General features: G+C 48.6%; 1 protein-coding gene across 2 annotated transcripts in view; it reads left to right on the top strand.

The window, feature by feature from the left end:
* mtor (mechanistic target of rapamycin kinase) overlaps positions 1-24,553 on the top strand; it is a 67,276-nt gene extending 42,723 nt beyond the window's left edge. Inside the window, exons 34-58 of one of the 2 annotated variants that reach the window (XM_076026544.1) lie at positions 485-592; positions 5,050-5,175; positions 5,888-6,019; positions 6,739-6,854; positions 9,938-10,055; positions 10,404-10,592; positions 11,468-11,568; positions 11,741-11,837; positions 12,078-12,176; positions 12,277-12,399; positions 12,852-13,034; positions 13,490-13,624; positions 16,170-16,344; positions 18,086-18,221; positions 18,774-18,921; positions 19,841-19,963; positions 20,043-20,125; positions 20,223-20,295; positions 20,389-20,463; positions 21,225-21,360; positions 22,278-22,343; positions 22,457-22,537; positions 22,698-22,778; positions 23,528-23,633; positions 23,714-24,553. In XM_076026544.1, coding sequence (XP_075882659.1) covers positions 485-592; positions 5,050-5,175; positions 5,888-6,019; positions 6,739-6,854; positions 9,938-10,055; positions 10,404-10,592; positions 11,468-11,568; positions 11,741-11,837; positions 12,078-12,176; positions 12,277-12,399; positions 12,852-13,034; positions 13,490-13,624; positions 16,170-16,344; positions 18,086-18,221; positions 18,774-18,921; positions 19,841-19,963; positions 20,043-20,125; positions 20,223-20,295; positions 20,389-20,463; positions 21,225-21,360; positions 22,278-22,343; positions 22,457-22,537; positions 22,698-22,778; positions 23,528-23,633; positions 23,714-23,729 — 2,826 coding nt within the window. In that variant the 3' untranslated portion in view covers positions 23,730-24,553. Of the gene's footprint in view, positions 1-484; positions 593-5,049; positions 5,176-5,887; positions 6,020-6,738; positions 6,855-9,937; positions 10,056-10,403; positions 10,602-11,467; positions 11,569-11,740; positions 11,838-12,077; positions 12,177-12,276; positions 12,400-12,851; positions 13,035-13,489; positions 13,625-16,169; positions 16,345-18,085; positions 18,222-18,773; positions 18,922-19,840; positions 19,964-20,042; positions 20,126-20,222; positions 20,296-20,388; positions 20,464-21,224; positions 21,361-22,277; positions 22,344-22,456; positions 22,538-22,697; positions 22,779-23,527; positions 23,634-23,713 lie in introns of both variants that reach the window. The other variant, XM_076026543.1, reaches the window with a different exon arrangement.
* The last annotated feature ends 455 nt before the right edge of the window (positions 24,554-25,008 follow it).

The following is a 25,008-nucleotide window of genomic DNA, read 5'->3' as shown; positions in this document are numbered from 1 at the left end:
CTTTTGTTCCACTTTACCGTCCGTTTTTGATTTTGTTTTCCTGTACATGAAGAACAATCCAAACAAACATTTTGAGTCTTGAAGCAGTGGCTGCAGCGGCTGCAGCGGCGGCAGACACGCAGATGCTGTCGGGTGACGTCGTGGTAAAAGCCATTTGGTTCTAGTTTGAGCCCTACGTACATGCAAAGAGAGGGCGTTCCCAAAAATCCCGACCCCTGGATCATGTCCCATAGTGACGGACGTCAACAAACACTGCGTGCAAACGAGCAAACATCCCCAACAGATGCCCCTCAGGGAGGGGGAAAGCTTCCGACACATTCACCCCAATATTTCCATCCGTCCCTGGGCTTTAATGAGCCTGTAATGCGACACAGGATCGGCTTTCACACCATCTGGCGCCATGTAATTATTATTTTTTTTTTTAAGCAGCTATGACAATGATAGTTTGCATAGTGTGTCAATGTGTTGTGTGTTTGCGTCCCAGGCCATGGTGTCGTGCCAGATGCTGTCGGAGCTGGAGGAGGTGATCCAGTACAAGCTGGTGCCAGAGAGGAGAGACATCATCAGGGAAACGTGGTGGGAGAGACTCCAGGTAAGAGCGGCGGGTGATATATGGACACAAGCACGCGTGCACGCACGCGCACACACACACACACACACACACACACACACACACACACACACACACACACACACACACCGGGTTTTACTCCCTCACGTGCGCCTCCACAATGTAAAACAGATGTTGGAAGGGCTACTGTAACTAATGGGAAACATTATAGGTCACACACAGACATCACGTATGCTCGCATAGATGCACAGCGTCGCACTGGATGCATCGCCTGCATCGTGGTGCTTGTCTGTGCGTCAAAATGAGGGTCGGCGCTGATTGAAATGGCAAACGTTGCCAAACTTAACTACAGTCGGTCACAGTGCGACTATTTTTTTTCACTGCTGTTCAGTCGACAAATTGTGCTACTGGAGAAGGAAAATATTGCTTAATGAGTTTTGTGTTTTTGGTACGCTAAACATTTCACAGTGAGGAAGTGTTTGCTTTGGCTGGAGTTCCTTTAAAAAAAAAAAAAAGAAATCTGTTTTTTTAAAAAAAAGAAAAAGAAAATCATCATATATTATATAACCAAATAATCGTACTCACCGGTCTTTCAGCAGCTTTTTTTTTTTTTAACACAAGCAGAGTGGCAGGCAAGGTTACTTTAAAACAGGGGTCCCCAAACATCCGGCCCGCTGCGTGTCTCTGTCCGGCCCGCGTGAAGGCAGTCATAACCCCCCCCTCCCCACCGCCACGTAACTTTGCCGACACGTTAGCGTAGCGCGACAGCGATAGCGCGCTCCAGCTCCCGTTCCCCCGCTCAACAAAGACGTTAGCGCTATTTCCAACCAGCAGAAACCCCCCCGTCAACGAAAAAAAATGCCGGGACGTTAGCACTATATTTCCAACCAGCAACCCCCTCCCCCCGTCAGCAAACCGTGGCCCGCCGACATGATGCAGTTCCGTCATGTGGCCCATTGCTAAAAAAAAGTTTGGAGACCACTGCTTTAAAATGTAAAGTGCTCCTGCTCAGCATTGTTATCGCAGCCCTCCCACCTGAGCAGTGCAGCTCGAGAAGCTTATTTCCTGTGTTCCATTGTGTGTTCTTCGCTTCGTCGGAGCCCCGTGTTGCCACCCAGAATGCATCGGCCTTCTCTCACCAGACATTAACCCTCATCAAAGCCTTTCTCTCTTGCCTGATGCTGATTATAATTGCCATTATAATCGTTCACTTTCAGCTGCAGTTACATCACATGCCGTCGTAATCGACGGTTTGAGGACACGGCGAAGAACCGCAAATCCTCAAGTGTTTTTTTTTTTTAGAAACTTTCTTTGCCGGCCTCAGAGGCTTTGAAGTGCAGAGACATGGCAACCCGCTCTAAGAGGATACTCTTCAAGTTAACCGGGCTGCACCCCATTGAGTCGCGCTCACAGCGGCCGTGGTGCAGAAGACCCCTCGCCATGTATGTGCATGTTCAGGAGGAGAAAATGTTCAAGTTTTTTAAAGCCAGATTTAGTGATAAGCCTTTAATCTGACACGCAAGCGCTCCGGTCTGTGGGGGCCGTGACGTCTGAGGCGCTCGGTTTAATACAGCATGTAAAACGTAACTTAATTCAAGTCCCGCATGACCTTCCCGTTCTCTCTCTCTCTCTCTCTCTCTCTCTCTCTCTCTCGCTCTCTCTCTCTCTCCCCAAATTGCACCAGCATAAATAAATGAACCGTATCATCCTCGTAACCTGCATCCCAGCCCACACTGCTTGACCACTGGACTCTTGTTTCATTGTGCGCTTCAGGATGCTAAAAAAGATTAAATTCCCAATACTACTTATGTAATACTGCAGTGCTGGAAGATCAATGAAATTTACAAAGTTTACAAATCTCCTAATGACAGACCAAATGCAAATGCATTTCTGTGTTTTTCCAAATGGTTTTGATTTTCAATTTTATTTATGAAATTCCAAAAATCTTATAATAACATTGACGTAGGGTGATGCTTGACAGTGTAATGGTTCTACTATTGCAGCACCTTCACACAATTTACAAACACAGCAGCTTACGATTTCACTGTTGGATCTTCCACATGTTTGGAAGGCGGGAAAAAAACAAAAACAAGGACGGTTATTATACAACGCAGCTGATTCCCAGAACTGTGTATTTTAGCTCACAAAGTGGAGAAAGCAAACAAAGTGAAGGACACGTCGTCGATGGAAAAGCATGTGGCGAAGTTAATTTTGCATAATCTGGAACCTTTAATGTTTTCAAACATGGTGTGGGGAGGTCTTTTTTTTTCCTTTTTTCCACAGCTCAGACTCGGCATCTGTTTACGGATGTCACAACGTCCTAAATATTAGCCTCGCAACTCTCCCCCATTCACGCATAATTACCCCAGCGTTTAGAATTCATCCACGTCTGATTGTCCTGTGACGCTCTCTGTCAAGTTTGGCCCCCGAATCCTCTTAATTCCCAGCGGGAACGGCGAAAACCAGCAGCCGCCTGATCGTTTCGGCTCTTTTCCCCGCAGCAGATGGAAGCTGGTCAGTGGAGGTATTTAGGATCAAGAGGGCTCATCCCCACCAAACAGACAGGGGCCCATTAAAGCAGCGCAGCGGCCCGACAGGTTCCTCCTCTCCTCTCCGCCAGTGATTTATTGGAGGCCGACCTCACATCTGTCGGCGAGTTGCCGTCCTCGACTCTTTCCCTAAAAACGGCGGTTTGTCTCTCATCGAGGAGATTAGAGTCTGAGCCGCCACCGCCACCCAAGTGTAAAAACACTCCACCCCCGCTTCACCCCCGCCGGGTTTGGGTACACCTGTGGTGGCTGGTGCTGCCCCAGGTGGCTGTTTGAGGTGTCTTCGGTCCGCCGCTCCTGCACCAGACCCTTCCACAGCCCTGTTGGGAAAAGTTTGTCCTCTGTGTCTACATTCAAAGACAATTTATGTGACTGCAGGGTCATAAATTAACCGCCGCGCTTTCTATTATGTAAGGTGGAGATTTATGCACGGGGCTCTACCCGGCTGCTATGCTGCCATCGGTTAAAACCCAGTTCTGAAGGCGACTTATTCAAATGGGGCAATATTTGAATAAAACAAATAACCAGTGTTTTGTTTTTTTGCATTAAAGGTCGCAAAACAGTGAGTTTGTGAGTCTTTTACCTCTTTTTTTTTTTTTTTTTCTTGTTTGGCTTCCCTGACGTACGTACATATTTGTGATGATGTTACAAAGGGCACTGCAACTGATCCTGATACTCAGAAGGTTGAGCCAACACCTGGCTAGAGTGTCACTGAGTTCAGATTCAACAGGAAGCTAAAACAGGGTGCAAACAGAGGGCTAAACACACTTTTTGTCTGAGAACTTTTATGTAAATTAAATGCTGTGACACTGGAGTGATTTATCGTATTTTGTTTATCATAATGTGCCTACAACTTCCTATAACTCCTATACGGAGGTTGTTAAACATTAAAAGGGAAACATAGCGTTGATGCTTTCGGCGCTGGACTGAAATATTGTTTCACAAGAAAAAGCAGCAGGTTCCTTTGACTGATGCTGTGCTTTTGAACCGATGCCACTCACCGTGTAAAAGACGGAAAGGTTAAGTGAGGAAAGACAAGGGAGGAATGAAAGCGGAAGCTGAGGCCCGGGAGGGAGATGGAAGCAGAGATTTACTCCTGCCCGCTGTAAAACGGAACACATCCTCGTGTTTCTGGGCGAAATCATGCAAAATAAGGTCTTGCAGTAAAAGTCTTCCCCATCAGTGCCCTCAAACCTGCTGTTTCCCATTTAAACACCGTTACCTGAACGCCGACGTATAATTCCAGCCTGCGGTGTCGGGGAAAAAATCCACCTCTTCCCGGTTTATGTTTTTACAACCCGTGGAAAGGCGACGAGGTACAGGAGGGGAAAAAAAAAAGAAGACAAGATTGGAACGAGGTCACAACTTAATGAGAGACCTGCGGGGAGGAACCGGATCGGCGCTCGCTGACAAGTGATGTCGGAAACTCGGTCATGTGTGTCACGCTTCTCGCTGAAGCGCCGAGCTCACAACCTCATTCTTTCTCCTCCACCTGCCAGCCGTGACCTTTCTGTGGAGCGCCGCTGCTTATTATTATAATCAGATTTGATTGTTTACGTTGTTCCGTGCGCTCCGTCGAAGCTCCGTCTCCTCCGTTTAAAGGTTGAATTCCCCATGTTTAGTTTTTTTTGCATTTTTTTATCTGCATTTCCTGCCTCTGACGCCGGGGCTGCAGTTTAATCGACAACACGAATGCACTCGCGGACAGACGTCCCTCAAACGGCACGTGAAGGTGGACTCACGTGGACGCCACGGAACACCGGCCCTAACGGCAGCACCCCCTTGGGGGGCCTTTTCTTTTTTTTTCTTTAGGGGTCTGCGCCTCACACATGGGCTCATTGGCTCGAGTTTAACAAGGTTCCCTTCCTCTTTAAGGAGGTCAAACAAACGAGTAATGCCTTTAACTCGTGTGCGTTTGTTCCCAAACAGGGTTGTCAGCGTATCGTGGAGGACTGGCAGAGGATCCTGATGGTGCGATCGCTGGTCATCAGCCCCCACGAAGACATGAGGACTTGGCTCAAGTACGCCAGCCTGTGCGGAAAGAGCGGGCGCCTGGTCAGTGTTTGAAACAAAGGGGGGAGGGGGGGGTGGATGTATTTTCTTTCATACTTTCTTTCTTTTTATTCCCGCCCCGCTCGACCCTGATCGCCGCAGAGTTAATTGTAGTCCCATTACATTCAGGAAGAATAAATCAGAGATGATTGAAATTAGTCTTGTCAGCGGGAAGAAAAAATGGAAGTGGGGCCCCTGACAAAGTTAATTGCCACCTTGAACGTCGGCCGTGAATTTGAATGTTTTTCAGACTGTGTGAGAAGGTTTTTGTTTTTTAGCACACAGATGAAGTAATGTAGCGCTCCCCGTCCAAAACTGTGTAAATACATGAACTTGCATTTACCCCACTGCCATTTCCCAGACTTTCACCTGCTCTGTTGCAAAGCACGCTGGGTAAATTGGCCAGTTTTCTCTCTCTCTCTCTCTCTCTCTCTCTCTCTCTCTCCCTCTCTCTCTCTCTCTCTCTCTCTCCCAAAGTTGAGCTTGGCATGAAACTTTCTTTTAAAGGTTGATGATGTTGAAGTGTGTGTGTGTGTGTGTGTGTGTGTGTGTGTGTGTGTGTGTGTGTGTGTGTGTGTGTGTGTGTGTGTGTGTGTGTGTGTGTGTGTGTGCGCGCGCGCGCGCGCGCCTGAGTGCTGCCAAGTGCATCCTTCTCTTCTCTAAAGTTCCTCCAAGCCCTGAAAGTCACCTCCGCTGCCTCGATCCTCCTCTTTAGGCGCTGGCCCACAAGACCCTGGTGCTGCTGCTGGGCGTCGACCCGTCCAAGCAGCTGGACCACCCGCTGCCCACCGCCCACCCGCATGTCACCTACGCCTACATGAAGTACATGTGGAAGAGTACACGCAAGGTGGGAGCCCATGAGTTGTGATTTTGGAGAGTTTTTTTTTTTTCTGTTCCTGGCTTGTGCGTGCAGCACCTGCCAGGAACAGAAAAAGGAGAAGAAGAGCGTCAGACTATGTTTGGTGTGTTTTAATAGCCTGGTTGCAAACCTCCTTGTCATGAAGTGACTGCGCCGCTTTTAAGAAAGCACCTGCGGCCCTTTGTGATGTCACAAAGTGCTCTGCCTCACGTCCCATGACACCATTCTGCTTAAAGAAAAGATGAGACAGATTTTTCCTCCAGCTAGAAATATGCACATTTTCCACAAGTGCATTGAGTTTTTTGGATGATCATTCATGCACAGCTGCTCCACTGGGGTCCTGGATCCAAAATGAAGGATCAGACATATTTGGTCTTTTTCGAAAGCGAAGGCAACAACTGCAACTGATTGTGTTTCTGACCGAAGGGAAGCTTGTGAATTCTCTCTACGACTGGTGGAGGCAGGTGAAGATCTCAGATTTATTGCTTTCTGACCTCTTTTCAAGGCCTGGGCCGTGCACGTGGACTTTCCCGATTTCGCAGAAACATAATTTAGATTTAAGTGCCGAATGTCACCGTTACTACACTTGCGATAAAAATATATCAGGTTTGGAAGATATGATATCAGAACGCTTGCAGCGCTGATAAACATATCAGCGAAAACTGGACACCTCTAACTGGATGACTTGTGTGTTTGTTCCCCTCCAGATCGATGCCTTCCAGCACATGCAGCACTTTGTGCAGGGGATGCAGCAGCAGGCCCAGCACGCCATCGCTGCCGAGGACCAGCAGCACAAGCAGGAGCTCCACAAGCTCATGGCCAGGTTTGTTGTCCTTCCCTTCTGTGCACTGCAGCAGCAGCAGCAGCAGCAGCATCTCATCTCCCTCAACCCCCTTTTTTTTTCCACAAGAGAATATTTGCACATCTTCGCTGGAAAAACACAGGTGTGAATTATAAAAAGAAAAAGTGAACGAACGGCTGCATTCCTTTTAGTTTCTAAGGTTTCAGGCTTCTGGTGTTCTACTCGATGCCTCGCTGTCGCACACCTTCCTGTGACACTCGATGAAACGGGACGATAGCTACTCTTATTAGGAACACGTGTACGTTTCCCCACTGCGGCAGCTGTGAAAACAGACCTGCGGTCCATATATTCAGTGTCCGCAGACCCCCGCCGGACCAGTTTCACTGAGCGACACTTTCCCATATTGGACAATCTGTACACGTTTAAAGGTGCCGCTCGATGGACCGGAACCGAGTGAGACTTTTACTTTGCCGTGAAGTGAAATTTCACTGTTGCTTTCAGTTGCAGCCTTTCCATCAGATTGTTTGAACAGACCCGAGTCGATATCCTGTTACTTTAGTGCATTTCAGCGTCAGTCTGTGCACGTTTTTAGACGGACTGGCATCGGCGTGACTTCAAAGTTGAGGCACAGATATTGGAAAGTCTGATTGTTTTTGACCTCTGCCGTTGTCGTCGCTGCGCGGCGACCTGGGATTTGGTTCGATGTTGAAATCGACCTTTGGAGCGGCACAGGAGAGAAAAGGCAAAACTGTAGCGAGGAAAAAGTAAGCTCATGTGTTTACTGCCCTCACACTGTAAACACACACACACACACACACACACACACACTCATACAGGGTCAAACCGAGTACGTTTGTGCTCCTTTTCCATGAGTGTGACCCAAACTGGCTGTTACTGCTCTGTTAAGGGCCTTCAAGAAAGCGGCCAGATTCTGGGAAAACGTCTGGGCTTTTATCTCGGTTCGTCGCCGCTTCTTTGACATTTCCACTGTTTGACTGCGTGTGTTAATGCTCCGAAACCAAACATACCTGTGTGTGTGTGTGTGTGTGTGTGTGTGTGTGTGTGTGTGTGTGTGTGTGTGTGTGTGTGTGTGTGTGTGTGTGTGTGTGTGTGTGTGTGTGTGTGTGTCACGGAGCAGCTATTGTGTGTCCCCCAGCTCCTCACTCCTCCTCACAGCTTCGGTACGGAGAAGCCCCTCGCTTCACCCCACTGCGGTTTGTTTTAGAAAAAGGCGACACTGTTTCCTTTAACCTTTTAAAATAGCCGTCAAGTGTTTTTACAGACGGCCGTTCGGGTTCTTGGGAAAACTTTGCCGTACCCCCGAGTTGGCAGTGTTGTCGTCGGGCCAAGAAAGGAGAGTCTCTAGCTCTCCGTGCACTTTAAACATTAGCCCTTTGCCTTAACGGCGGCAGGAACGACGACAACAACAAAACAAAGGCAGGTTCAACCTCAGAGCAGACGGCTAAAACACGTTATTAGCGAGTGTCCTCGCGCATAAACACTGCAGTCACGTGCGTGGCGGCAGTTTTGTCTGCACTTTGCTCACAGCCCCAATTTAAAAGGAGACTGAAGGACGCTTTTTGGTGCGCCGGCTGCTCTGCGCTCTGCATAAACATACATTATTGTCTGCTGGTCCCCCCCCCCCCACACACACACACACACCCACCCACCCACCGTCCGTTTCATAAATCACACACAACAAGCCCGAAGCGTGACTGAAAAGCAGAGGGGATTTTTATGATTTTTTTAATTTGTTTTTTGAAATGTGCATTTTTCCAGACAGTAAGCCTGTCTGTCAGAGGAATGCACGGTCAGAAAAAAAAAAAACACACCTGCGATGGTGTCAGTGAGGACGGCCTCTCCAGACGCGCTGACACACTTTCGTGAATGCGGGTCGAGTGCGAGGTATGTACGGAGCACACCTGGAGCCATTAGCCAGGTAGCTCTGCTACCTACCGACACGGTCACGCTGGACGACAAACACGCTTTGCTTTTTATTTTGCATTTCTGGAAATTTCTACCCGCTATCAGTTTACCAGGAGTGGAGGCTCTGAAATCCAAAACGTCAAAAATTGTGCACTCGCGTGGAAAAAGCACTCACAAGATGTTGTGTAATGCAAAAAAAAGAAAGAAAAAAAAAATATATATATATGCCTGCAGCCTTGGGTGTCCGTGAGGATGATGGAGCCGAGTGCAGGGTGACACCTTTGATTGATGGTGAGCCCCCCCACCCCCATTCGTCCACATCGTTGTCGTCGGTGCTTCTTATCTAATTAACGGCTCTGGGTTGCACAGCTCAGTCGCTCCTGTGTTGGCTTTTACAAACTTGGGCTCCATGTTCAAGGTATCTTATTGTGTATTTTGGGTTTTTTAAGTTCTTTGCTAACTGCAAGTGTTCCCACGCCGCCGTTTATTACTGCAGATTGTTTTATTTTTATTAACAGCATTTGCTTTTTTAGTTTTTTAGTTTTTATTTTATTTGAATGAAACAGGAACAGAGCAGTTAGTGTTTGTGCTTTTATTGTTTTAAAGGCTGCAGTTTGGGGGCTTTTTATTTAGGCTTCACTGGGGACATAATTGTACCCACAGACTTTTGTTCCTCTTCTCAGACCGCACTGGTGCAAAAGGTCTCCAGGAAGCAATGTCCTTAGCCCTCTGTTTGTAACCTCCTTGCAAAAATGCTTCCTGACTAAGTTGCTGCTTCTTCTTGTATTCTCTGCAATATTGGAATGGGACATAAACGAGGCGTTTGAGGGTCCCTGAAGGCAGCACCTCCTCTCAGAGAAGGGATTGAACGAGTGGATTGTGTTGGTAGTAGTACCACTGAGGTGTTAGTGCCCTTTATGACACCACAGAGGGCTAATTCTCACTGTGTTTTGAGTTTTATTTCTTCTAAATTTGTGCTGCAAGATTTACCCTAGACACATAAAAAAGGTAAATTATTAATAAAGTGTTGTTGTTTTTTTTTGCTTTTTTTTCAAATTACACAACTTTGCTTTGCTGACCGCTCAGGTCAGAAATGAATGTTCAACTCCGTCACTCAGGAATTGACCAGGAGACCAACGCGTGTCCGTGTTCTCGCTTCCTCTGTTTCCGCTGCGCAGATGTTTCCTCAAGCTGGGAGAGTGGCAGCTCAGTCTGCAGGGCATTAACGAGAGCACCATCCCCAAAGTCCTGCAGTACTACAGCCATTCCACGGAGCACGACCGCAACTGGTACAAGGTCAGTCCCATCCCTTTTAAGTCGGTCCGGCCCCCTTCGCTCCTGACCTCTGCCTGGCCACAGTTAAATCCCAGCTGTTATCGGCGCGAGGTCGTCCCCACGCCGCCGTGTCACCGGGGGAAACTCAAGACCTCACTTTTTTTTTTATCGCCCTCTGACCGCTCGGCACGGCTTCCCAACAGCTGTTTTTCTTCATGTCATTTGTTTCGGTCCATTAATTTTGCTGGTGGAATTGTCAAGGACGTGAGCCCCATGGAAGAGTTTTTCCGCTGCCCACCTCGACAGATACATCTCTGTCACCGCAGCCCCACACTGTCTTCTCTGACTACTGTCTGTCGTGTCGCGCAGGCCTGGCACGCCTGGGCGGTGATGAACTTCGAGGCCGTGCTGCACTACAAGCACCAGAACCAGGGGCGGGATGATAAGAAGAAGCTGCGGCACGCCAGCGGCACCAGCGCCACCAGCGAGGCCAGCAACAGCGACAGCGAGGTGGACAGCAACGACCACAGCCCCGTGCCCTCGCCGGGCCAGAAAAAGGTCAATGAGGTCAGAATCAAAGTGAGCTTTTCGAACCCCCAGAAGGCTGACTAGCTTATCCAGACCAGAGAGCAGCATACTTAGCCCTTTGTTCACAGCAAGGCTTGAACTTTCTGGTAAAACTGAAGCTTTGTTGGACCTGCCACTTATTTGGAAGGTGTCAAAAAACAAGGTTGTCTCAGGCAGGGGTGATCATTGAGATATTGTTGCGCTTTGTGACATCACAAAGAGGAAGTATTTTGTGTTGTGACGGAGACCTTTTTAAAACTGTTGCAAGCACCCAAAGCTGCTGAGGGATGTTTTTCGTTTCTGGCCAGTTTATTGAGGTGAATGTTTCAGTTTACAGCACCTTTAAACTTTTTCCATTTCAACAAGTGACCCCAAAGCTGTCTAGAACGGGTGGGGGGGCAAACGTTTTGACTGGTGGGCCACAATGGGTTGTAAAATTAGGCAGAGGGGCTGGGACCCACCTCATAGGAGGAAAAAATATATCATGGGATATGTAGAAGACATGTTGCTTTAACGTCAATTGAAAATGAACAAAAGCAAAGTTACAACAAAATCAGTGTCTTTGAAGCCTTGTGGTATTTAGCTCTTTATTGAAACGACTCTTAAAATGCTGAAAAATGGATGAAATACAGCTATTTTATGACTAACTCACTATTAATATCATTGCTTAAGTTCGGCGGGCTGGATTAAAAAGCTTAACGGGCCGTGTATGGCCCCCGGGCCGTAGTTTGCCCACACCTGGTCTGGAACGTCTCGTCCTCATGCCATTTAATTCAACTGGAGCCTTTTCTTCTTCTTCTTCTTCTTTTTTTTTTTTTTTGTTTGTTTGTCACGCATGACAGCCCACATGTTCTGTCCCACAACAGGACCTGTCCAAGACGCTGCTGCTGTACACAGTTCCTGCCGTTCAGGGTTTCTTCCGCTCCATTTCCCTGTCGAGAGGAAACAACCTGCAGGACACACTCAGGTGAGCTGAAGAACAATAAATGACTGCGGCACGCAGAGCAAATGGCACCCGAAAAACCTTTCAGGCGATGGGGAACGTGGAGATAGGGGGGCCTCTGGTGGTCAAATGTGGTACTGAAGTGAAGCCCGTTGGACCTCACGTGTCGTTTTTCTCCGTCGCCGTCGTTTCTCAGGGTTCTGACTCTGTGGTTCGACTACGGCCACTGGCCTGAGGTCAACGAGGCCTTGGTGGAGGGCATCAAGACCATCCAGATAGACACCTGGCTTCAGGTAACGCACACATATACAACACACAAAGCATTTAACTGCCTGCTGTTAGCCCAGATGGCAAACGATCATGAGTTAATTAGTAAGAATTTATGTGGTTGGAGAGAATTTATGAGATCTTTTAGTGACTTTGAACACACGATTACAAGGAAACTGTAAAATAATCAGATTCCAGTTGAGTTTTGCTGTTTTTGTGTTGTTTTTTTTTCCTTGCTTCCAATCTCATCATCTCGCCTCCTGCAGGTCATCCCTCAGCTCATCGCTCGGATCGACACCCCTCGCGCTCTGGTCGGTCGCCTCATTCACCAGCTGCTCACCGACATCGGCCGCTACCATCCACAGGTGAGCCCTTCGCACTTCGGACGGAAGGTGACGGCGGGTTTGTTATCTTTTCACCCACAACGGTGCCGCTGATCACCGCTGTTGAATTGCTCGCCCGCAGGCTTTGATCTACCCGCTGACTGTGGCCTCCAAGTCCACCACCACGGCCCGGCACAACGCCGCCAACAAGATCCTGAAGAACATGTGCGAGCACTGCAACACACTGGTGCAGCAGGCCATCATGGTACTGACATTTCACTAACTTTTCCGTTTTGATCAATGGTCTCTGATTCAAAAGCCCTTCTGCAGCAACTCCTGCTAGCGGAGGCAAGTTCAGAGCGACTTTGCAAAATGAATCAACTTCACAATCTGAAAACTGCATATTTAGTTCTGTTAGTTTGCAGATGCTTTGTGTTACCAAAAACAGTGGTGGCCACTAATGTCTGGCTGAGGGTGTCGTCACTTATCTGACACTGAGGTGTTCATGCCGTCTGTGACATCACAAAGGGTTGAGATCCCAACCATGACAAGGCATTATCTGGGCTTGATTCTTGTAGGGAAGTAATAACAGTGTTATTCTGTGTAATGCATGGTGAGGAAACACTGTTCAGTGGCCTCACGTGCTGCTTTCACACCTTTTTTTCCCCCCTCGGCGCCCAAATCTGACCTTTTCCTCGGCGCATCTCTTTGTTCCAGGTGAGCGAGGAGCTGATCCGCGTGGCCATCCTGTGGCACGAGATGTGGCACGAGGGCCTGGAGGAGGCGTCGCGCCTCTACTTCGGGGAGCGCAACGTGAAGGGCATGTTTGCCGTGCTGGAGCCCCTGCACGCCATGATGGAGAGGGGGCCGCAGACGCTCAAAGAGACCTCGTTCAACCAGGTGAGGGTGAAACCCTGAGATACAGTCCCGCGCAGAGCGGCAGGTCGGAGCCGACCTCTGCTTGTCTGTTTTTGTGTTGTTGCGCTTTTCCGGAAAATGTGAAGCCACAAATTTGCGGAGTTTTAATCGTTTGCCTCATTGCCAGAGAGTCCAATTAAAACGCTCCAAGGAAACCGCTCCTAAATTATACTCTCAGGTCTGTTTTCCCTTAAACCTAGTCAGTTTGTTGTTGCTGTTGCTATTGTTTGAGAGGCACGATTATGCCGCGATCTTGAACGCGTTCAATTTGCGGCTTATATGCAGTGTCATTTTCACGTGTTTCCACTCAGAGCTGTCCTTGCAGGGCTTTTCCGTTCCAAACAAAAATCCCTCCACTCGTTACTTGGAACTCTCGCGGTGTCTTTTTGCATTGAAGCGTGTGAGTGACGCACTGGTTTGTCTCCTCTGTGCCACAGGCTTACGGCCGGGACCTGATGGAGGCTCAGGACTGGTGCAGGAAGTACATGCGCTCCGGCAACGTGAAGGACCTGACGCAGGCCTGGGACCTGTACTACCACGTGTTCCGGCGCATCTCCAAGCAGCTGCCGCAGGTGGGCAGAGCCAACAGAGGCACCCACACCACACTTAAGCTCTTCTTTTTGTTATTGCTCTTTTTATATGTATTTCTCCTCTTTTTAATTTTTCTTTTTTTCTTGGCATCCTTCATGTTGGCGAAACGAGGAAACGCGGCGCTGGTGAACTGCTGAACATGAACCGCCGAATATATTCATGACTCTTAACTCAACCTTGAAAGATTCAAAGCAAAAAGAAAAAGAAAAAAAAAGAGAGAAATCATGTTCGCATGTTTTTCCCCTTGAAAAATGTTTATCTTCAAAAAGTTGAAATGAGGTTTCTGGTTGAGTCCGAACGTTGATGGCTTTGCAGTGATGCTAATGGCTGACAGACATCTATTATTTATTTATAAAAGAAGACAGCGATTATTTTAATGTGCCAGAGACAGACAGACGGAAAGACGTTGGCCCTTGTTGTTCTGGTGGTAATCATTTCTCTAGGCACTCAGTAATGTAAGTGCTACAGAACGACTCTCGCCGAGAAAATGCTTCCTATAGGATCCAAGTAGTTGGGGCTCAGAGTTGTACTCTTGGCGTCTCTGGTGCATTTTCAGCTGCACTTGCGGCCGCTGCTTGCGGCTGAGGTGTTGCCCTTATGGAGCTGTAGGGTTCTCAGTCTTGTCAAGTATAAGGTTCACATAAAAAATAACTGGGAGCAGCGAGAGAAAAACTCAGGACCAAAAGATTGGCTTTCAATATGTAAAGGCAAAAAAAAAAATCCAGATGGGTGATTAATGACTTAGAGAAACCGCAGAAGATCACTCGGCGTAGCGCTGCCCCTCGTGACATCACGCACTCGGCAACAATTAGAATCCACGTGCGAGGTCCTGCAGCTGGGTTTTTATTTAGTTTGTTGATGTGCCTGTGCGATAACGACGGCTCGCTGAGGTTCTGGAGCACATTAATAATTGCAGGATTTTCCCTCGCCGTTATATAATCAGCCGCTGTGATGAAGCGCGTTGCCGCCTTCTCGCGGAGTGTGTCTCTCCCCAATGTTCCTCAAAAATGCAATTAAAAACGGCTGGGAATGAAAAAAAACCAAACAAAAACAACAAAAACACAAAAACAGGAAAGTACAGCTGTTTCCTTCCTAATTACGCTTTCCCTCTTCGCCAAAAGATTCCAATAAATTTGCGAGCTTAATATTTTATGAGTTCTGTAAACATGCGGCGATGACAGCGTACACTTTAGCGTTGCCACATTGTCCCCGCCACGGAGAAACCCCGTCCGCAGGCGTGCGTTTGAAAAGTGCGATTCCCAGAAGCTGGATCCTTTTACGGGCCTACCACTGGATGTTCTTTAAGTTCACTTGGACTGCTTGTTGTTGCCCCTGCAGCGGTGATAAACTTGAAGTGGGAGTGACGGCAAATAAATTGAAAAAAAAAAGAAGAAGCAGATCTGTCAGGAGCTTCGCAAAGCAGAAATGGAGCCGGCGATGTCATTTAACGCCGCCGCTCTCAGCGACTCGCTCCCCACTGCCACATTACACTAAGCAGCATGAAATACACAGCGGAGTAATAACACACTGCTTGCAAAAGCAAATATCAAGCCGCCTCCCCTCTGGGCGTTAGCACGGAGATAAATCCGCCCTGGGACGCTGGCGCGGGGGGAGATCCAGGTTGCAGCCGCGACACAGTCGCTCACTCAGGAGTCAAACTGTGGCAGGGAGGCTTTGTGCGCTCGCAGGGACTGGTTTGCAGCGTGCATTAATTAAATGTTTCTTAGACGACGTGCAAGACGAGGCAGACGCATCACATCAATTGCATATTTAGTCTCGAACTGAATGGGACGCACCCGAGTGGCTGTGACGGGGAGCAGAGACGAGGAAGGTGGCGGATTTGAAGCGCTGAGGATGAAACAGTCCAGAGGAAGAGAAGAAGAAGAATCTGGAACTCAATCAAATGTCAATTTACACCCGATTGACTAGATTTTTGTTCCCATATCGTGCAATATTCACCACTATGTGCCCCTCGCTGGTGAATGAATTGAGTGAAGTCCGCCATTTACCTCTCTCGGCTGCACTGCTTCTCAGAAACTGTGAGTTCCAGCTGCAATTCAGCCTCCTAGGAAGTTTGCACCGTTCAAACCAAAAGCGTCTATGGCGCGTTCGCGGCTCTGCGGCAGATCGCGACCATTAAAGTCAGTGTGCAAGTTGGCACCGGGCGTGGCAGGCGGGCACGTTTCAGACGTATCAAAACGCGCTGTTTATTTTTTTAAGTCGCAATCGTGTAAATCGCAGCAGGTAGAATCGTTCCGGCAGGAAGTCACTGGAAGACACGGTGGATCCGGCTGGATTTTCATCATAATATACAACGTGCTGGATTTTGTTTTTCTACGTGCTGGATTTTACTGTGAAACGTCAGCGTTTTTGGTGTGATTTGGGGTTTAGTTATTGCGCAGCAAATGTGCACCAGGTCCAGCGATGCATCGCTCTTGGCAGCTGAAATCCAGTATTTGTAAAAAATGATTCGCTAATGAAACTTCCAGTGACCTGCTCGTCTGTCTGTCTGTCCGTCCACTGCAGCTCACCTCTCTGGAGCTCCAGTACGTCTCCCCCAAGCTGCTGATGTGCCGCGACTTGGAGCTGGCCGTGCCGGGCACCTACGACCCCAACCAGCCCATCATCCGCATCCAGTCCATCGCCGCCTCCCTGCAGGTCATCACCTCCAAGCAGCGGCCCCGCAAGCTCACCATCATGGGTAAGACGCAAAGGGGCGAATCGCCCGGGCCTGTAGGCCAGAGGAAATGAGAGGAGATTAGAGAGGGATGTGTGTGGGAAAGCTCGCCGACTGGAGCGAGTCCAGCGTCCTGAGGTTTCCAGTTCAGGTCCCGTTTCCACTTTCCAGGTCTTGATTAATTTAAGTCGATCAATTTTCCCTCAGTGGCGTATTTATAAATTAACAAATCGCCAGAGCCAAAAACACTTGCGTCATGAAGGAGGAAGGTCGTGTTGTTCCTCTACGCGCCTCTGCACATCAGTGTCGGCCGTGTCCTCTCGCCGCCACCGCCGCCGTCGATGTCCATTTGGCCGTCCCCGCCGCGGCGTTACCCCGTCCGCCAGCCAAATCCGATGATTGTCCATCACAAGTGAGACATCCCACCCCCCCCCCCACCTTGCTCCGGCGGCTGCCCGTCTGCCAGCACATAATGTTGATGCCTCCTTCTGGCGCGTCCCATCAGCGTCGCACAATATACGCCGGACGAGACGACGGCCGATAAATCAGCTGACCTCGGGAGCAGGACTCCAGATCAAGGGCCGTCTCTTCCCGCCGTAGCACAGCCAGGACCCTGATTTACTGCCTGCCTGCCTGCCTCTGGGTGTGTGTGTGTATTTGTGCGCGACACGCTGGGATTGTCGTCAGGCTGAGACGGAGGCCTCGGGCTGACCCGCTCCGCCGCAGGCATCAGATAACCCCATTAACGTGAGCTGAGATGATGATGGTGTCAGTGAGATCCCTGGTGGTGGGTGGTGGTGGTGGTGGGTGGGGGTTGCAGGGGTCAGCAGCGTGACAAAGTTTTTTCCCCGACATCTGAAACCGTCTCTGGTCCAGAACGTAGGTGAGAAACTTTCCACTCTGACATGACGATGCCGCTGCCAAACTGACTGACACCTCGTCGGATGTAAAATTCAATTCAATGCAGCAAAACGTCAATAATTGAAGTCAGAGTCAGAAACAGAAAGGAAGTTTTATTTTCATTGTGCCAGATGGTACAGTGAAGTTTGCCTGTGCGACAGCTGAGAGACGCCAGCGCACAACCACACTGCAGTACAGCACAGCCACTGCGGCACACACTCGCTCCACACCTGCAATAACACTCCGTTAGGTGCACGTTAAAAAAAAAACCAAAGATCCTCTGCAGAGTGCCCATATTGCACATAACATCCACAGTAAAAATTTTGCATTAAAAATGATCATTTTTAACCAAAATAAAAACTCGAGGCAGGGCACGAAAACATGCAGCTGAGATCTTAATTATTAGTCGTTGGCTTTTAAATCAGGAGCCACACTTTCCCATCGGTATGCGCTCGGTGACAGTGGTGGGACAGATTTGCCTGCAGAAGGGTGTGTTTTGAGGGTTATGTGTGTTTTTTTTTCCCCCTCCTCTCAAATGTTTGAGCGTTGATTACCGCCGAGGACGATCGTTAAGTGAGGAATAACAGTGAAAAGCTTTGCAAAAAAAAAAAAAAAAAGCTCCTTTGACGAGCCTCCACAAGCTGCAGCCGACTTGCTCCTTCTGACGGAACAGCAGGGGAACAAACGACCTCGGCCCTCCGGCAAGAGCTCGTCGTCAGGCCATCCGTCCCTCTCTTGCGTAACGCCTTCGGGTTCCTGAAGGTTGTGTGTGTGTGTGTGTGTGTGTGTGTGTGTGTGTGTGTGTGTGTGTGTGTGTGTGTGTGTGTGTGTGTGTGTGTGTGTGTGTGTGTGGCGCCCTCTGCAGGCAGCAACGGCCACGAGTTCATGTTCCTGCTGAAGGGCCACGAGGACCTGAGGCAGGACGAGAGAGTCATGCAGCTGTTCGGTCTGGTCAACACGCTGCTGGCAAACGACCCGGCGTCCTTACGCAAGAACCTCAGGTAGTCACACACACACACACACGTGCACGTGCACTAACACACATAAAGAGGGACAATAAACATTACTGGACATTTTTTCTTGAAAATTTTTTTAAATGTGCCCAATTCTACCGTAAAACTAATTAGCATTAGTAGTCCTCCTGTGGGATCAATAAAAATACACATTATAATGTATGACATATAACATATTTATACCTATTCAATTACAGTGCAAAAAAAACACAAAAAAAACAAATATTAAAAGTAGACACAACCCTGTAGGCCCCAATTCAACCAGAGGGACCAGATATTTAAGTGCGAGTTTTAAAGTGCATATAGTAAGATGTAAAGTGATGCTGTTATTGCACATTCCCAATTGCACAAAGACCTAGGTGTGTCATGAAATGCACACATGCCCTATTGCACATGTGGATAATATTGCACATGGCTCAATACAAACAAAACACAGCTTTGCAAAGTGCTCAGGTGATAAGATGTAAAGTGCTAGTATTGCTAGTAGTGCTAGTATAACATGTAGCCCAGAAGCATAAATACTTTCTTACCATCCATCAGCATCCAGCGCTACGCCGTCATCCCGCTGTCCACCAACTCGGGCCTGATTGGCTGGGTGCCGCACTGCGACACGCTGCACGCCCTCATCAGGGACTACCGGGAGAAGAAGAAGATCCTGCTCAACATCGAGCATCGCATCATGCTGAGGGTGAGGAGCCGCCGACGGACGGCAAAAAAACAAACAAACAAACAAACAAAAAAACGTCTCCACCGCCGCATTTAGATGCAAATGAGCTGGTGGTGCTGACGCGTCAGCAGTCGATCCCCGGCGCAATAATCTGCTTGCTTGTTTGTCATATTTCCGTGAATCCTCCTCTCCCCCCTGAATACTGAAAAACAGGTTTATCAAAGCCGCGCTAGCGTCTGTTTTTCCCAGTAATTAAGCTGATAAATTGCAATCAGTAGTTGCTTAGAAAGCAACTGACAACATTCACGCGTCCCGAAATTTGTCACAGGCGAGTTACACACCTGAGTGAGCAAGCGAGCGAGCGAGAGAGAGAGAGAGAGAGAGACGAACCTGAAGGAGTGATAGTTGGCGAGAGGATGAGAAGGACGACAGAAACATATCAAGATTCTTCCCCTTCTCCCAAGTGAAGGCCGGCGCTCACGCTCCGTTCCCATTGGCTCCCCAGCCGGCGCAGGTGAGGTATCTTTAGCCGCTGCTCATCTGCCACAAAGAGCTCGTTGACCTCGCTCCACCACCAGCGGCCTGGAGTTCTGTCAGCCGAGCTCAGGGCGCCAGGCTCTGAAACATCGCCTTGAGCCGTCCAAGGTCGCCGCAAGCCAGACACACAAAACAGGCTTCACTGCCGTGTTTTTCTTCATGATGACAATAAAGAAAGTCTAAGTCTAAGAAGTCGGCGGGCAAACAGCTCGGCTCTTTAGAGGGAGAAGCGACCCAACGGGACTCCTTTAGTTAAATAGTCGCAGAGACCAGTGACGAAAACTGCTCCGCACATCGACTTCCTTCTGAATTTCCTGAATATCCGCTTCCGAAAAAAAATCCAGCAGTGTTTTCTACCTGTGGAATCTTTTTATTGAAACGTTCTTCTTCTGTTGTGCTTCAGATGGCGCCAGACTACGACCACCTGACGCTGATGGAGAAGGTGGAGGTGTTCGAGCACGCCGTCAACAACACGGCAGGGGACGACCTGGCCAAGCTGCTGTGGCTCAAGAGCCCCAGCTCTGAGGTGCGTGTGCGTGTGCGTGTGCGTGTGCGTGTGCGTGTGTGTGTGTGTGTAACAGATCTCAAACTCCCTGCTGCTGCAGGTTTGGTTCGACCGTAGGACCAACTACACTCGCTCTCTGGCCGTCATGTCCATGGTGGGCTACATCCTGGGCCTCGGCGACAGGTCAGTCCGGCTCTTCGCCCTGATGATCATCCCCTCTATCACACTATTACCAGCACAGCAGCAGGACGATCTTTTCTCTCTCTCTCTCTCTCTTCAGGCATCCGTCCAACCTGATGTTGGATCGACTGAGCGGCAAGATCCTGCACATCGACTTCGGAGACTGCTTTGAGGTTTGAGACTTTTGTCCCTTTGCACTGCTGTTTCGCTCGCGTAAGAGTCACAAAGACACTGACGGTCACGGCAACCACCCACCCATCCGACAGGTCGCCATGACCAGAGAGAAGTTCCCTGAAAAGATCCCATTCAGGCTGACGAGGATGCTGACCAACGCCATGGAGGTACGTGGCTTTTGTTGCCGTCTGACCATGCGAACGCTTTTGATGTCTGCTTCGGTCTGGAGGCTCAAAAAGAGAAAAATGCTTTCACTCCAGAGTCGTCGGTGTATTGAAGAATCGCACTGCAAAACATACAAACACGCCGTTTATCTGGGTTTTATTATTTTTTTCCTCTGCGTCGCGTTTTTCCAGCTGTTCTGCAGCTGGAAAAAAAGCTAATGGATTTTACTGAGAAATTGCAGCATCTTTAAAAGTGCCTTTAGCACAGTATCTGCCATGTCAAGACAAGAGTACACACTACAGTGGTGGGGGGGGGGGATTTTTTTTTTTTTGGACATCTAATGCACTTATGCTCTTTTAAGACTTTTGTCCTTAGTTTCCAAGTGCAGTTTTTTTTTTAATGCAGTCACCAATATTTTGTTACATGCTGCATGTGCTGCTCCTGATCTGTCCAACTCCCAACTGGATGTTTCAGCGAGGCGACTTTGTCCCTTGTTGCAACAAATCCAGAGAACAAGAATTTAGTTTTTAAATTGTCTTGTTGTCAACGACAAACAAGAAAATGTTTTTTTTTTTATTTGTGTGCTGCTGATGCAGCCAAATCTTTTAAAACACTTGCACAAATCAATCGTCCGTCAAATTTTTAATGACAGTAATTGGGATCAAGAAGAATTTCAAGGGCGTCTGAAAACTTTTTACCATAAGACGTTCCGATTTCGTCACCACCACGCGCCGTCACCCGCTTGTCTCTGATTGGTTGCCAGGTGACGGGCCTGGACGGCAACTATCGCATCACCTGCCACACGGTGATGGAGGTGCTGCGGGAGCATCGCGACAGCGTCATGGCCGTGCTGGAGGCCTTCGTCTATGACCCGCTGCTCAACTGGAGGCTCATGGACAGTAAGAGCGTCGTCATTTTTTTTTTTCACCCCCTCCAAGACGTGAGACAGATGTCGATTAGCTCCGTGTTTGAGAGAGAAAATTGAGCCAAACACGGGCAGAAGATGTGCACACATCAAAAAGGTCTCTGGTTAATATTTCAGAGAAGAAGAAAAGAGAGTGACTCATTGATCCGTGACTCACTCCCTGCTTGACATCTCTCTGCAGCAGCGCAACGCCGTAGTTGTGCTGTCAAGGAGGCCCGTCGTGTTCTTCTTCGGTTTAGAGGAGCAGGTGTGACGTCAGCGTCGCCCAGTGGCGGCCGCTTGAGCCCAGCGTTTCCGCGTCAGCAGTCGTCGATAGAAGCTGAGACAGAGGCAGCGATAATCCGAAAGTATCAAGATGACAAAGAGATGTTGCAGGAGGAGGAATGTTTGAGCAAAGTTGCTGTAATAACTCGTGTTTAATTTGTTTCTTTCTTATTGCTGTGAGACTTTTGCGGAGTCATGTGGGTTTTTTTCACCCAGTCAATTGAATTGATTTATGTCATAATAACACAGAACAAACGTCCACACAATATTTGTAACCTCAATCTAGAGCGAGAAACTAAAGAAATCTAGAAGTTCTCTATTTTACAATCACCCATTTTCAAAGATCTCTGCAAAAATAACCTTGAAATTTCAGCTGTGAGTTTATGTTACCAGCAGCAAACCCAATTTTGAAAAACAGAATTAGAGTTTTTTTTTTTCATTCTGTCAGTGGAAAAATGAATGAATGAATGAATTCATAAACGTTAAACCAACAGACATAAAAATATTTTTTTTTCTCTGAAATCACAATACAAGAGGATCATTGTTAAATATGAAGAGCGGTGTTTGGATGTGCTGCAAACAGGACACAGCATCAGTACCTTATGTTTAATTCTGACTCGCTTGCAGCAAACACCAAAGGCAACAAGCGCTCCCGCACCAGGACAGACTCGTACACGGCCGGACAGTCAGTGGGTGAGTTCCAAGAACAGCCTTGACGTTCTCCTGCGTCCTGGTTCACATGAACAAGAACCTGCGACTAACCTGTGGCTCTTCTGCTGCTGCTGCTGCTGCTGCTGCTGCTGCAGAGGCCCTGGAGGGAATTGACCTCGGCGAGACCACGCACAAGAAGCCAGGAACCACAGTGCCGGAGTCCATCCACTCCTTCAGTGAGTGCTGCCTGCTACACCATCACTCTCCCTCGGAGGCAGTCAGGAGTGATGACTCTGCTGTTGCAGGGCAGCACTTTAGTCCACTTTTCCCCCTGCGGGGGGAGGAGTCGTGTCATCGCTGACGCCGCGCTGTGTCTCTGCGTCTGTGTTTGTGCAGTCGGAGACGGTTTGGTCCAGCCCGAGGCACTCAACAAGAAAGCCATTCAGATCATCAACCGAGTGAGGGACAAACTCACAGGTACGTTTTCAAACGGAGGAGATTCTGAAAGGTGGCCTACAAGTTTTGGATCTAATGCAGTACTCATTTATCATCTGTGGCAAAGAGAAAAACTGATTAAAGTCCATCCTTTGCTTATTTTGTGTTCTTGCTAAAAGACACAAATCTGGAAATATACCTCTTGTGATGTCACAAAGGGCAGTGATACCTCTCCGTGGTCAGTGACAACACCCACAGCCACGTGTTGGCTCCGCCCCTCTGAGCCTGCCCCAGCCACCCTCCTTCCAAACGTATACAAGGTTCAACTAAGCATTGGGGGATTTAGCATTTCAGATTTAGCATTAAGCTAAAACCCACAGAGAATTTTATTTTTGAGGATGTAAACAGAGGGCTAAATACACTGTGTTCTGTTGGGTCATTGCCTTTGGTCAGTTAGACCAGAATTCTGTCTGTCACACTGAAGAACCCAACCTGAACCTTGTAGCAGGAGGCTGAAAACCAAGTGCTCTAGAAGGAAGGCAGCAAACAGAGGGCTAAACATGCTGTTTTGTGATCCTAATTAACAGTTTGTGCCTGGTTTTCCCACCGGAGTCCTCAATGAAAACCTGCTTCTTCAAAATGGGATTAATATTGAACTTTTCGGTCAATAGTTCTTTAAGCTCTTCAACAGTTTCAAAGCCGGAATAATTAATAATTATAAGAATCTCGCAGAAGTCTCTCTCAAGTCTGTTGACACGAGTTTGTGTCTCTCCCCCCCCACCCCCCGGCAGGTCGCGACTTCTCCCACGACGACACGTTGGGTGTGCCGACGCAGGTGGAGCTGCTCATCAAGCAGGCCACGTCGCACGAGAACCTGTGCCAGTGCTACATCGGCTGGTCGGTCGCCGCTCAGCCCCTCTCGCACGCCCTCGGCTGGAGAATCGCCGACGCTAACAGCCGTGTCCCTCTGCCCTTAGGTGTCCCTTCTGGTGAGGAGGCCAGCGGGAAGCTCGGAAGAAGCTCCAGATTCACTGAGATGCTTCAGGAACCTCGCAGAGGCTTTTTTTTTCCTCCCTGTTTTTTTTCTTTTTTTTCTTTTTTTGAAAAAAAATCATTTTCTTGTTTTTAATTGTAAAACTGTGATTTCTTTTCCTCCCACTGCTGGTATGTTTTACAATATGACAGCATCTTCTCAACTGCGTTTTTACCTGATGTTCATGCAGCGCGGCCTCTGCTCCCATTAAGGCTCCTCACTTTTAAAGTGAAGGTTTTTCCACTGCGGCCGTATTGAAATAATTTATGACATTTCTTGTTTCCCCTACCTCCACCCGCCATGTAACGACAAGAAAATCCCTCACCGTTTCTGTTGTGCCATTGTGTACTATTATTACGATTAGTATTATTATTATTATTATTATTGTTATGTATGTGACAGTTTTTAATAACTCTGCCTGCCTTCCACTAATTTAACGGCCTCGAGTGGCAGCCAATGACGTCACAATGTGACGGGCCCGGACGTGCCGGCTAATCATGTGACGACGACGACGATCAGATCAGGAGAGCAAGAGAGCCTGCCTTTCCTCCGGCGCCCACAGAGGGCGCTCCGACTCCTGATAAGATCCCTCGTGTGCTCGAGGAGAGTAAGTGAAGCTGCTCCTCGCTCTTTTTTTCTTTTGGTAGACTCGGAGAAGGAAAGAAGAAACTGCGACGCCGCACCAACACAACACACTGTTCGGCTCCCAACCAGAGCCAAAGACACAAATATTCTGTCGGAAAAGAGAGAAGCGATGGAAAATAAATGTGTTTGTTCTCACCTCGCCAGGACCCCACGCACTCATTTCCTGCACACACACGCACACACACGCACACACACACACACACACACACACACACACACACACACACACACACTCACTCCGCCTCTCTGATCCAAAATAAAGTCAAATCACACGCGACGAAATTGCAGCAGTGTCCGTGGAGACGACTCTTGATTTGTTTTGTTTTTTTGGTTTGTTTTGTTTTGCGCCCCCCCCCCCCCCCCAGCTCCTCTTCCTCCCCCCCCCCCCACCCCCGCTGTTATCTGCTCGATGCAAGGTGGCCTCTCTGTTTTTTTCCCCAGCCGCTCTCATTATCATTCCGCCGCTCCTTCCCCCATTTATTTCTTCTCCGCCGCCGCCGCCGCCGCCGCTCTCTCCTCCTCTGAAGGTTAATTACTTATAGATAGTTAAGGATTACGGATCAACAAAAAGCAGCCCATTGATCTTCACCCTCC

The sequence above is a fragment of the Nelusetta ayraudi genome, unplaced genomic scaffold (assembly GCF_046127955.1).
Source record: "Nelusetta ayraudi isolate G7.1 ecotype Tasmania unplaced genomic scaffold, CSIRO-AGI_Nayr_v1 ptg000019l, whole genome shotgun sequence".
Taxonomy (NCBI): Eukaryota; Metazoa; Chordata; class Actinopteri; order Tetraodontiformes; family Monacanthidae; genus Nelusetta; species Nelusetta ayraudi.
This window is presented reverse-complemented; position numbering and strand designations above follow the sequence as displayed.